Source organism: Octopus bimaculoides, chromosome 3, assembly GCF_046866305.1.
Source record: "Octopus bimaculoides isolate indiv1 chromosome 3, ASM4686630v1, whole genome shotgun sequence".
In the NCBI taxonomy this organism is placed as follows: domain Eukaryota; kingdom Metazoa; phylum Mollusca; class Cephalopoda; order Octopoda; family Octopodidae; genus Octopus; species Octopus bimaculoides.
In genome coordinates, this window is record NC_142930.1 from 1,700,311 (window position 1) to 1,713,513 (window position 13,203).

At 34.3% G+C, this 13,203-nt stretch overlaps 1 protein-coding gene across 30 annotated transcripts in view; it reads left to right on the forward strand.

Annotated features, from left to right (window-relative positions):
* The window catches only part of LOC106867341 (rho GTPase-activating protein 39), a 439,467-nt gene that overhangs the window by 184,594 nt on the left and 241,670 nt on the right, over positions 1–13,203 (forward strand). For all 30 annotated transcript variants that reach the window (XM_089348467.1, XM_089348468.1, XM_052966673.2 and 27 more), the window contains one exon: positions 115–216. In XM_089348467.1, the coding sequence (XP_089204593.1) occupies positions 158–216 (59 nt within the window). In that variant the 5' untranslated portion in view covers positions 115–157. The remainder of the gene's footprint in view (positions 1–114; positions 217–13,203) is intronic.

Below are 13,203 nucleotides of genomic sequence, written 5' to 3' on the forward strand. Positions count from 1 at the left end.
TTAAAACCATGTATGATTAAATAATGCATTTTTAATGATTTTTCTCCTTTTTCAAAATCCATTCCAACTATTTTATGACATTACTTTTTTAATCTCCTTGTCTTGTACTTTCAGGTGGGAATGGGTTGAGATTATTGAACCAAAAACTAAGGAACCCATGTATGCCAACCTGACAACTGGTGAATGTGTTTGGGATCCGCCGCCTGGTGTTAAAATGTAAGTTTTTCTGATAATATTTAGTTCTATCGATCCTCCACTTGACCTAAGCAAGTCATTTCAATATGTTATTGAAAAAATTAACTGTGTAATAATTTCTTTGCATAAGCATCACTGATATTACAATTGGTACAGCTTTGTGAAAAATTAACATTTGTGTCAAATTGTTTGATTTGTTAAGTTGATTGATTAGCTTTCTAATTTTGGCTCAGGATCAGCAATTTTGAGGGGAGGGGTAAAATCGATTGCATTGATTTCAGTACATGACATCTTATCCCTGAAAGGATAAAAGGCAAAATTGACCTTGGCTAGATTTGAACTCAGAATATAAAGAGCCGAGGGAAATGCTGCTAAGTGTTTTGTGCAACATGCTAACGATTCTGCCTGCTTGCCATCTTAATAAGAATAGTAATTGTAATAATAAAATGCCCTGATGCAGTACCATGAAGTGGCTCCCATAGTTTCTGATCTTAACTGATTGGAAGTGTTATCATGTACATGTTTTGTCTTGATATATATATAGAAGACAGGCTACAGAAAATATTCTGCTCAATACTACAGATTTGCTTGTCAGTTGCTTGGTCTTAATCAGTTGAGCATGTCCCTTAGTGGCTTATGATACGTGGGGAGCATCATCACCATGTGTTGAGAAGAATTCTTTGGGACTTGAATAATTCAGTTCAAAAATCATGGGTGTTTCACTCTACATCCTTAACAAACCTTCAGAGATCTTTTGAGTGCAATGGGTTTCTTGACCTGAAGAAAATTCTAACTAGGCCCCACCTGCAAGGTCATTGTCTTTTTATCTTAAGATGAGATCACCATGTTGTGCTCATATGGTTTTGATGCCTGTACCTGGTGTACCCTAATCAGATGGGTGGTCATGATGGGTGTATTGAGCTTCATATATTTGTACCCCTGTGTCACTTTAATGGTATGCATTGCTCTCTCACTCAATAATAATTATTAAAGGTAGGGAAGAAAATACTTGTAGACTAATAGATGTGTTCCCACTGATAAAAATATATCTGTAACAGAATTTGATATATTAAATAAATGTAAGGACCTGGAAACTGAAATGGAAAAGATGTGTCATCTCAAAGCGAGAAGTGTTCCTGTTATTGTATGTGCCCTAGGTATGATAAAGAAAAGGGATGTCAGAAACATCTAGATAAGATCCCAGGAGAATCATGTCTCAGAGAAATCCAAGATAGTGCCGACAAGTACTGCCCACATCTTTAGGAAAACCCTATCAATTTAAATGTCTGTGTTGTATTACATGAAGATATTTCACAACTGCCCCTGCCACTTCCCCTCCCCAAGCTTTCAGGTCATACTGTAACATCTCTTATCCTTCACCCACCCTAGGATGCTGGGTGCATCTCAGCAAGTGATTGTAACAAACATGCAGATAACAATAATAATAATAATAATTCTTTTCTAATTTTAGCACATGGCCAGCAATTTTGAAGGGAGGGGCAAGCAGATTACTTTGACCTTAGTGCTTTAGTGGTACTTTATTTTATTTTATTGACCCCATAGGAATGACAAGCAAAATGAGCCTCAGGGAAATTTGAATTCAAAATATAAGTTGGATGAAATGCTGTTTGGCATTTTGTTTGATGCCCTAATGATTTTGCCAGCTTGCACAAAGCCAGCAATTTTAGGGAGAGGGGCTAACCAATTACATTGACTTGAATGATCAACTAGTATTTATTTTATTTACCCTGAGAGGAGAGAATGAAAGGCAAAGACAAGACTTTGGTGGCATTTGAACTCAAAATGTAAAGAGTCGGATGAAATGCCACTAAAAAGTTTGTCCAACATGTTGTCAATTGGCCAGCTCACCACCTTAACAATAACAACATATGATAACATCCCAAAGATGTGGTAATAGGAGAGGATATCAAAGAAATTGAGAAATATCAGGACTTAGGCAGCAAGAGAGAGGGAGAGGAAGTGACAGTGGAAGGCCAAGTTGGTAAGGGTCCTTTTGGTTATTGGTACACTTGACACAAAACCCAAACTGTTACCTAAGAGACTGACGAATATTGGAATTATGACAGTCTGTATTGATCAGCAGAAAAGTGCTATCCTGAAATTCTGCATGAATCTTAAGAGTAGCATGTAATAGCTGTGATGATGATGATGATCATCATCATCATCGTCGTTTAACGTCCGCTTTCCATGCTAGCATGGGTTGGACGATTTGACTGAGGACTGGTGAAACCGGATCGCAACACCAGGCTCCAATCTAATTTGGCAGAGTTCCTAACGCCAACCACTCAGAGAGTGTAGTGGGTGCTTTTACGTGTCACCCGCACGAAAACGGCCACGCTCGAAATGGTGTCTTTTATGTGCCACCCGCACAAGCCAGTCCAGGGGCACTGGCAACGATCTCACTCGAAAATCCTACGGGAGCCAGTCAGGCGGTACTGGCAACGGCCACGCTCAAAATGGTGCATCTCATGTGCCACCCGCACAAGAACCAGTCCAGGGGCACTGGCAACGATCTTACTTGGCTTGCCGGGTCTTCTCACGCACAGCACACCTCCAAAGGTCTCGGTCAGTAAGTCATCGCCTCGGTGAGGCCCAATGTACGAAGGTCTTGCCTCACCACCTCAGCCCAGGTCTTCCTGGGCCTACCTCTTCCACGGGTTCCCTCAACTGTTAGGGTGTGGCACTTTTTCACGCAGCTATCCTCATCCATTCTCACCACATGTCCATACCAGCGCAATCGTCTCTCTTGCACACCACAACTGATGCTGATGATGATATTATTAATAATGATAATTTATATATATCCCAAATTGTTATAAAGTATAGAAATGTGTCAAAACATTTATTTTTTGACTTGTTGCTATTGTTTATATAACATCTATTTTATGACGAGCTAATTTCAAAAGAATACAATGCCTTGTTTTAAATAAAATGTTGGCTTTCTAAAACTGTACTCATTACTAAACAGTTGTTCATTTATTAACAATTGTATTCTTCTTATCATCAGAATAGAAACTCTGTATGGAGCATGTGCTGATACAAGCTATTTTTATAAATACTTTTTATTTAACAAAGCATGTAAAAATAGTGTTAAATTTATTCTCTTTTCTAATATTGGATTTTGTTTTATTTTAAGTATACAGGATTTAATGTTTTATGTAAAATTTCATTCTGTTGAGAAATAATCTAGACTAGTCAGTATGTAATAGCATCAAAGTATAAATCTCTTGACCAAGGCAATGTCTTAACTTTGTACAGACTTTATATCATCATCATTTGGCATCCGCTTTTCCACACTTGCATGGGTCGGATGGAATTTTTTGAGGCAGATTATCTGTTGGGATGCCCTTCCTGTCACCAACTCTCAACCTACTTCCCAGCAAGGTACTATTTCCCTGAGAGGAGACATATTTTTCATGAAAGACTGGAAACTAACAGCATCACTTGTATGGTGATATATGGTATATTTTTCTGATATGTCCTGCAATGGAACAACAACATTTGCAAATTGAATGATGAAATTCAATGGCCACATTTACCAGGTCATTGTGGTCATTGAAAGTAACTTGGTGAAATTAAATCCATGATTCATGTTCTGCTATGTGTGTGTGTGTGTTTCATGAATGCATATTGCTCTTTGTAAATAAGCCAGATGCATCAGGATTTCAAGTGCTGCAGTCAGTTCAAAATGCATCTTATTGAAATGTTGTGGGTATGTTCTAGATTTGACATCATTATAAGTTCACAGTAAAAGCAAATTCAATTGTTGTCATTTAAAAACAAGGAAAAACATCAAATTTGATTGAAATGAAAAAATAATTGTACTGTTGGCACATTTTTTCTCTTTTTTGCATCTCTTTTAGAAATTTATTTCCAATTCGTCTTTCTTTCAGTAAATGGTTCTGTGTATTGTTGAAATTTGTGAGTAGACAGGTATTAAGTGATGATGGTTATCTGATTTAATGTGGAACAAGTAATAGATAATTTGGGAAAGTAATAGATAATTTTAGTGAGAAATAACCAAGACCTATTTAGTTTGCATCATGTACCACACTATAAATAACATTGATATATTTTACATAAAAATAGCTGGAATATTAAGAAATTTTGTTAAATTGTCATATTTAGTTTAATTTCTAGAAGACACAGTTTTTGATAATATTTATTTGTTTAAGAAATACATAATGTGGTGGAAAAAAAAACCTCTCCAAAAATCTCAGATTTACAATACTTGATAAATGCTTTAACAGTAAATATATTGGGTGATGGGAATTGAGGGGGAAAAAAACTGTTATCACCCACCTAACTTAGCTAGCATCATACAAAGAATGTGTAGAATAGGGGAAGTTTTTCTGCTGCATTCTGTATTTTAAACATTCTTCCAAATTGATGACTTGGAATTCTGAAAAATGTTTCTTTTAGAAATATTTGGGTTTAAGAAAACAAACATGAGTTTTAAAATTTCTTGTTTTGTTTCAGTGGCACACATTGTCATATTGTTCTTTGCATCGGGTGGTTTTTAAAATGAAATTCTGGTGAAAATAGAAAATATTTCAGATTGTTTTAGAAGACACCAATTTCCAAGAAGACTACATCATCTTCAATACATTGAATATTAGCTGTTAGAAATGTTCTTTTCTTTTATAAAACTCTATGAAAGGTGGTTGGTTGTTATTCTTTTTTTCTTTTGATTTAATTTTGTTGTCCCACTTTTAGTCTTCTCAAGTTATCAAGAAGCTGGACGTGTGTGTGTGTGTGTGTGTGTGTGTGTGTGTGTAACTATTTGGAAATCAATACTTTATTGCTGCAAGATTTATAATTATATTTAAAAGATCAATATCTGTAGAAAGAAAGACTCTGTCTCTAAGTGGTGGCTTCATATTTATATGTCTTTCATTGAAATTTCAGTGAGTGCTGGAAGTCTACACTTAAAATGGATTTTTGTCTCTTTTTCTCGGTAAATGACACCTTTACTTGTATTACTGAGATTAGTGAGTAGAAGGGTATTATCTGACTTAAATATTTAATGTGAGCAAACACATTACACTGGAAGAAAAAGTAAGAGAAAATTTGAGTAGATTTCTCTTAGAAATTCTGTTCATTTATTGCATAAATGAATTAGAATGGTATATGACTATAGGGGACTATTTTGTTACAAACTTAGGCAGACATCATTTTAAATTTTGTTGAGAATATATTTTTATTTTTCAAGTGTGATTTGTTTATAATTAGCTCAAGCATGCTGTGCATTACAGCAGAGAAGAAATAAAACCATTTTTTGTTGTTGCTGAGGAATTAAAATCGGAAATGAAGTTTTTTTTTTCATCAATATAATATTTCTTGTAATAAATATGAATAATAAAAATTATTCTAAACCACAGAATGTCTTCAGTATGGTGGCTTCTTCAACAATATATGATTTTATTCATGGAATAATTGTTGATATAGGCACAGGTGCCACTGTCTGGTAAAGAAGTTTACTTCCTAATCACAAAGTTTTAGGATCAATCCACTGCATGGTACCTTGGCCCACAAAGCTTTGTGTATTAATTTGGTAGATGGAAACTGAAAGAAGCCCAGATCGCTAGCCACTACGCATTCTTTATTTTCTCTCCTAGATCAGTTTGATGAGGCTTGGAGATGATCAGCTATATTTATTTGGTTGCCAATTCGTTTGTAAAAGCCTTTCCCAATTCCACCAAATCGACTTGGCTTGAGATGTTGGGACTCAGATGCTTTTACCACTGCTTCATATTGATGCAGAAACACCATTGTGTCCATGAGTAGCTGGTTGTGAGTAAGCAAACTGGTGGTGAAATAGGAGTGATACGGTTTGCCCCTTTTATTCAGAGCATGTGTCATCCATGCAGTGAGTGATGATGATATGAGAACATCCTATCCGCTGTGCCAATTCTTTACTGGATTGGCACAGATCCTTTTGAATGAGTTTGTTCAATTGATACAGAAAGTTTGAAGTCAAGTTTTCCTTCCTTGAAACATGAAAACCATTTCTGCACAGCTCTTTCAGTAATTGTGCCTTCCCTGTACACAGTGCAAATGTCTTGGGTGGCTTTGGAGCCTTCATTGAAAGCAAAGAGAAGCAGATGTTGAAAATGCTCATCTTTTTTTTTTTTTCTACTTGACACTCTATTGTTATATGACTTAAAAGATGCAAAATTTGTTTAAATTTCAAAAACATTAACCATAGTTGTAGAGGAAGAATAGATCTACAAAAAAACCATAAACCAATGATAAAGATATTTTTGGCTTTAATTCAAATCACATTAGGATGACATTCCTTTCAGTTACCTCCCCTGTAAATTGATCATTGTGGTCACTACAACAGGTTGATGACTGCAGTTAGTGCAGCATCTCTATCGATGTGGCCATCACTGTTGATTCAGTTGAGTGGCAAACTCTTCTACAAAACTATCCTACTTCTTCAAAGCGAATACATCTATTTAGATGCTATAGCCAACTCACCAATTTTAGTTCTGTAAACTTGGCCTCATTCCTTACAAATTGCTGTAAATAGCAAACCAGAGAGAGGCGCCACTTAAAATGGTTCTCTCTTTGGTTATGGAGCATTGAGCGCTTTTTTTTTTTTGTCTGTTATGGTTTTTTTTTTTTTTTCATGCTGATTAAAATTAGTAAGACAACAACATTGTGAAGGCCTTTATTCTGCATGCATCTCAAGAAAGCTAATTATCAATCTAGCGTTATCACATTTACTCGGAGGCTGACATTGAATACGTAAGAACAATGATGAAGGTGGAAAAACCAAAATAACACAAAAACAAAACTGATAGCAACAAAGGAAATTGAGGGGGCGAAGGGCGGTAGCAACAAGAACAAGTGATGATAAGGTTGAAAAGGAAGAAAGAGAAGTATTAGCAGCAGTAGTAGGAAGAGGAGGAGGAGGAGGAGGAGGGGGGAGAAATGTTGTGAAATGCTAATAAGTAATGCTGATAAGATTGCCAGTGATACAAATATATCTATATTTTAATGATATTTCTGAATTCCATCTCTGTAAAACTAAGGGAATATTTGAAGATACATTCATTGCATTCAAAGGTTTTCTCTCTCTCTCTCTCCTCCCCCTTCTTACTCCTTCCTGTTATTCTGTTTTCTGCTTTCTTATCAACCCATCCCTACCACACACACACACACACACACACACACACACACACACACACACACACACACACACACACAATCTCTTTGTGAAAAATAGAAGTGAAGCATTGAATCAGAATAAAAACTAAATTATATTTTCTCTTCCAAAGAAAGTCTCCACTGGTTTATGAACTGATTTAACTGATATGAGAAGTGAAATTGTAAATTGTTTATACCTTTTACTAATTAAATAAACCTATCTCTTCTCTCTCTCTCTCTCTCTCTAACAAAGACGCAGGTTCTGATTATAAGAGTAAACTGTTGCTATCAATATGGTTACTGACTTTTTAAAATCGAAATTCATTTTTTTTAAAACAAGTGGATACCAATTAAATTGTCCTCTTGTGAATAAAATGTTGCCTCAAATAATTTTAATCTTTACCATTTTCCCCAAATGATCCTCGATTTCAAATTTGTAGATAATAATGTCGACCTAAGGTTGATAATTACCTTCAAAATTGCTTTTTGATAAAAAATAAAAGTTCTTTTGAGAAATTCTATTCCTGATTTTTATTATTCTATTTGCATAAATTTAGATCATTCATCACATAAGGAATTGCAATATATATTTCTATTACAGTCATCATCATCATCATCATCATCTCATTATCACCACCATCCTTGTCATTTTCCATTGTCTTGAGCTGATTCAAATACCAAAAATCCTTTCCTTCCTATATATATATATATATATGTATGTGTGTGTGTGTGTATACATACATATGAGAGGGATGACCACTAAGTGACCACTATGTATGTAATATAATTTTTCTGAATCTTCAGATTTTTCAATATGCTAGGCCACTAGTTTTAAATTGATATTAATTAAATTAATACTCAATTTTTTACCCTTATTATTTAAATTTATATGTGTATATATATATATATATATATATATATATATATATATATATATATATATATATATATATATATCATCATCATCATCATCATCATCATCATCATCGTTTAACGTCCACTTTCCATGCTGGCATGGGTTGGACGATTTGACTGAGGACTGGTGAACCAGGTGGCTACACCAGGCTCCAATCTGATCTGGCAGAGTTTCTACAGCTGGATGCCCTTCCTAACGCCAACCACTCCGAGAGTGCAGTGGGTGCTTTTACGTGCCACCAGCACGAAGGCCAGTCAGGTGGTACTGGCAACGACCACACTCAAAATGGTGTAATTTACGTGCCACTTGCACAGTTGTCAGTTCAGCGGCACTGGCAATGATCTCGCTCGAATGTCTTTACACATGCCACTGGCACAAGTGCCAGGAAGGTGGCGCTGTGCACAGGTGCCATCACGATCTGTGTTAAACATTTTGAGAGTTTTTGTTGTCTTCGATGATCCTAAGATTTTAGCTGCTCACAGTTTTAAACAATAAGATGTCTTAGTTTTATTCTTTTTACCGTCCAACCCATGCTAGCATGGAAAGCGGATGTTGAACGATGATGGTGATGATGTGTTGAAATGTTTTTGGCAGTTACATTTAAATTTGTAAAAGTATTTTTGGTAGTAGAAAGATGAAATGAGCATAAGATATAAATTATGTCCAAAACATGCAATTCTATTGACTATGGTGCATATGTCAGGAATGTAGATGCCATAAACTGCTTTGTAATCCAACATGATGCAAGCTATTGGAAAACCCTTTCCTCATTTTTGATAATTTTGTGAATTGTTGCAAGTAGAAAGGATTAGTGCATTTGAGACTGTTCTTCATCTTTTGTGAAGTAATCTACAGTATATTTGTGTGTGTGTGTGTACACACACACACACATCACATGTAGAATCAATGTTCTTATGGGTTGGATTTATTTAGACCAATGTGATTAATTTATAATTAGGAAAGGAAAAATATAAAAAATATAGACTTTAGAGGAGTATATAATTCTTATTTACTGCAAACAAAAGTGTCGTCTTTTTGGTAAATTTGCTGCTAATTTCAAGTTTTCCTAGTATTTGAGCACATGGCTTACTCATCGCTTGGATTAAAACTTGAAAAATAATGTTGATTCTCAATTGTGTTTTTATTTACTTAAGCTTCTCAAGAGGTGTTAATCTTCTTGTGTTGAACTGCTTTAGATTAAATGGCACTTAAAATTTATTGCTATTAATTATTACTTATGAGATAATAGCAACTACGTTGTATTTTTCAGTCAATTTAGCTTCAGGTGTCATGGTGGACCCAAAACTAGAGCTCAGCATCAAAATATGGCTACTTATTCACAAACCTAAAAGGGAGTGTTTATTTGGTGGTTGTTCAACCTGCTAGAAATAGGAGCTGAATCTCCTTCAGATCATTTGATACATCTAATATTGTAGTATTGGATATATATCTGGAAACGATGGTAGCTGCTGTTTGTAGTAGGTGTCTACTTTATCAGGGTTGGTCTGAGGATAAGCAACAACAATGATAACTGTATTATTACTATATTAGCAACATGGATGACCATACATAATAAATATTACAATAACAATAATTATTATATATTATAAATATATGACCAAGGGCACAGTTGTGGCTGTACAGTTAAGAAGTTTGCTTTCCAGCTATGTGGTCTTGGCTTCAGTTCCATCATGTAGCACATTGGACAAGTGTCTTCTGCTATAGTCTTAGCCAAACATAGACAAGTGGATATTAAAATGATGATGATTGTGTTATTTCTATTTATTGTGTGTGTGTGTGTTGGATTATTGATTCATACACATATATACTAAAGGAAATAACACAATTATTCTGAGGTTAAATTTTTGTCTATTTTACAATTGGATAAGACACTTCACTTGCTTTTGTTTATCCTGTGGCAATGAATCCCACTAAATAACATAGTTGTCAGGTTCATGAATGATAATTCTACCACAGAAGATCTACATCAAGATGTTATGCTAATGCCTAATATCTATGTAAGCCTGTTTGACCTTTTTAATAGCAAACTACCTGAGGCTGCCCCCTCTTTCTATGATACAAACTTATTGTTTTTATGTGCTCTAAATTAAAACATGCCATTAAAATTTCATGTTGATTTATATTTCAAACAACAGCTTAATAATGTCAAAATCATTTTACTAACTTCTTTGATATTTTAAAAAATAATTGAAAAAAAAACAACAAAAAAACAAAGGCAGTATATTTCGACAGAAACATAGCTACAAAAGGGTTAAATTTGTGTAGACTCTCTGACCAAAAAAGTTTGTGAATCAAGAGAAGTGAATAATTTTAGTTGCAACCAAGCTAGTGTTAAATCAAAACAAAGCAAAAAAAGAAATGGTTTTCCTACTGCACAAAGAACACATTTCAGTGACTTTAGAGTAAATTGTATTTAACATAAACATCAGAATGCAGCAATGTAAATCATTTAAATAGTAGGTCAAGAAGTCAATAGATTTACTGTTTAGAAGGTTTGCAACTAAAGACTGTAGGCATTTTAACTGAAAAGCAAATAGTTTTATTATACACAGAAGGAATCAATAATTTTATGGGATAAAAATAGTTTGCAATTGAAGATTTTTTTTCTTTCTCTTTATTCTATTCTATTCTTTTTTTTTTCTTTACTTTTTACAAGACATTGTGTAATTCTTTGAGGATTATATTTTGTCTTCTGTTTAAATCTGGAGGTAATTTGTCAGGATAGTCTACTCTGAATGGAGAAGATCGGCTTTGTTTTATTTATTCATTTATTTATTTTTTTTGTTTTGTTTTCAAAGTCTTTATTCTTGTTTTTGATTGACTTTTAAAAATATTTAATCCTCAGTAATCATGTAGCTCTTCAACAGCAAAACTCTGGTTCTGTTCTGGCTCCTTCTCTCATACTTTAACTCATCATTTCCTTGTATAAAGCTGTCTTTTGTGGGGGGTTGGAGTTTCTTGGGGTTTTGCAAGCTGCATGGCAACCTCACTAGTGCTGGTGTCATGAGAAAAGTAACCAATACCCATTGTAAAGTGGTTGGAATTAGGAAGAGCACCCAGCCATAGGAACAATGTTGAAGTAGATGGTGGAGCACAATGTTGTCCCTGAACCCATCAGTCCAATCCATGCCAGCATAGAACGTGAACCTTAAATGATTATGATGAAATAGCAGCAGCAGCAGCCAAATAAACTTTACAGTGGTTTATCACTAAGCTTCTTGGTTTATTAGAGTCTTAATGAATGTTTGGAATATCTTATGAATAAACAGCTTCATGTCGAAATACTAAAGATCTCAGACTTTACTGTTATATTTCCTGTTGTGATTTGCCTAAAGAATCTATGATGGAAGGACATGGTGTATGATAAGGTTACTTTTATTTTGAATGGAATATTATGGCCAGAGAAGTGCTACTAATCCAAATGAATTGATGTGTAGTCTACATGTCTGGAGTCTAGTCAGCAGTTGTTCATAAATTCTTTTGAACTTTTCTTTGGGCAAGAATACATGTATTTTATAGGAAGTTTTGGTTACCAAGAATGCTTTGTCTTTGCATATCATTTTGAAAGAACTTGAATTCAAAGATAGAGAAATTTCAATCTACCCAATAGCAATACACAAAATTTTGTGATGAGATCTCTTTTTTTAAATTGTTTCTTGCAATCAGATGTTATCTAGAGAAATCTATTTGCTCTTTTAGTTTTGTAAATTAATTGCTGCATTTCACTTGAACCCTTTTTTTTTTTTACCATATTTCTACTGCAATACCTTACCTTTTGAAAATAGTGAAGAATTGAGTAAGACAATATTAAACAGATGTTTGGGACATAAATTAGTATGAAATTTTGATGGAAGGTTTTAACTTGGATTACTTAGACCATTAATTTTGTGTCAGAAGCAGGAGCAATCTCAGGCAGGTTTCTATCAAAAGGGTTAAGCATTTTTCTTCATTTTATTACCTCACCATCTTCTTCCGTTAGAAGAGTGCATGGGTTAAAGCAAACCAATATAGATTTTTACAATAATAAGTTATTAAACATTACCAAAAGCAATGTCATTATCTGCAAATTAAAACACATACCATGTGTGAAAATGGAAAGAAATTTTAGAAGAAGGAATAAAAAGATAAAAACCATTTGCTAACCATGAGAATTTCTTTAGAACTATGGTCTGAAGACAAGAAAGAAAGAAAAATGGAATTGGCAAGAAACCTAGTTTGCATGATCATTTTTTAATCTCTAGTTTTGATGGAAAATGATTCTCTAAAATCATCTAATTAAAAATGTACACGTTAGATAAAACTCTCTCTCTCTCTCTCTCAAATAGATTTCTTTCATTTTCCTTCGATTCTCTACACCATTCTAAGATTGGTTTTTGGATTAAACATGATAATTGTCTTATTTTGAATGAAAATATTTTTTCTCCTCAATCTACTCCAGCAGTTCGTCTTAAATCTGAGATTTTCATCAGACAATCTCTTCAATGAGCCTTTCGTTGAAACAACTCTTGCTCTTTTCCCTTTCTAGGTTTCTGTTATAAGCAATGTTGCTCTTGTTGTTCATCATCATCACCACTATCATCATCATCATCACCACCACCACTATTATCATCATTTCCATTGTGAAACTACAGCAGAAGACCCATAATTTTTCCACCTTCTCCTAGCAGTGAGGTTTCATGCCTGTTCTTGCAATATCTAAGAAGGTCTCTAGTTGTGAATGTTGAATATACAATGAGAGTATTTGTATCTTGCTAACCTCTGATGATTGTATGCATGGTACCTGTAGTTTCTTTCATTTTAGAGATTGTATAGATAAGTCCCTGCATTGAGGTCTGCGTTCTCTTTATGCTAGTATTTGTTGCTTTACACATTGTAATTTTCCACATGCTAGTAAG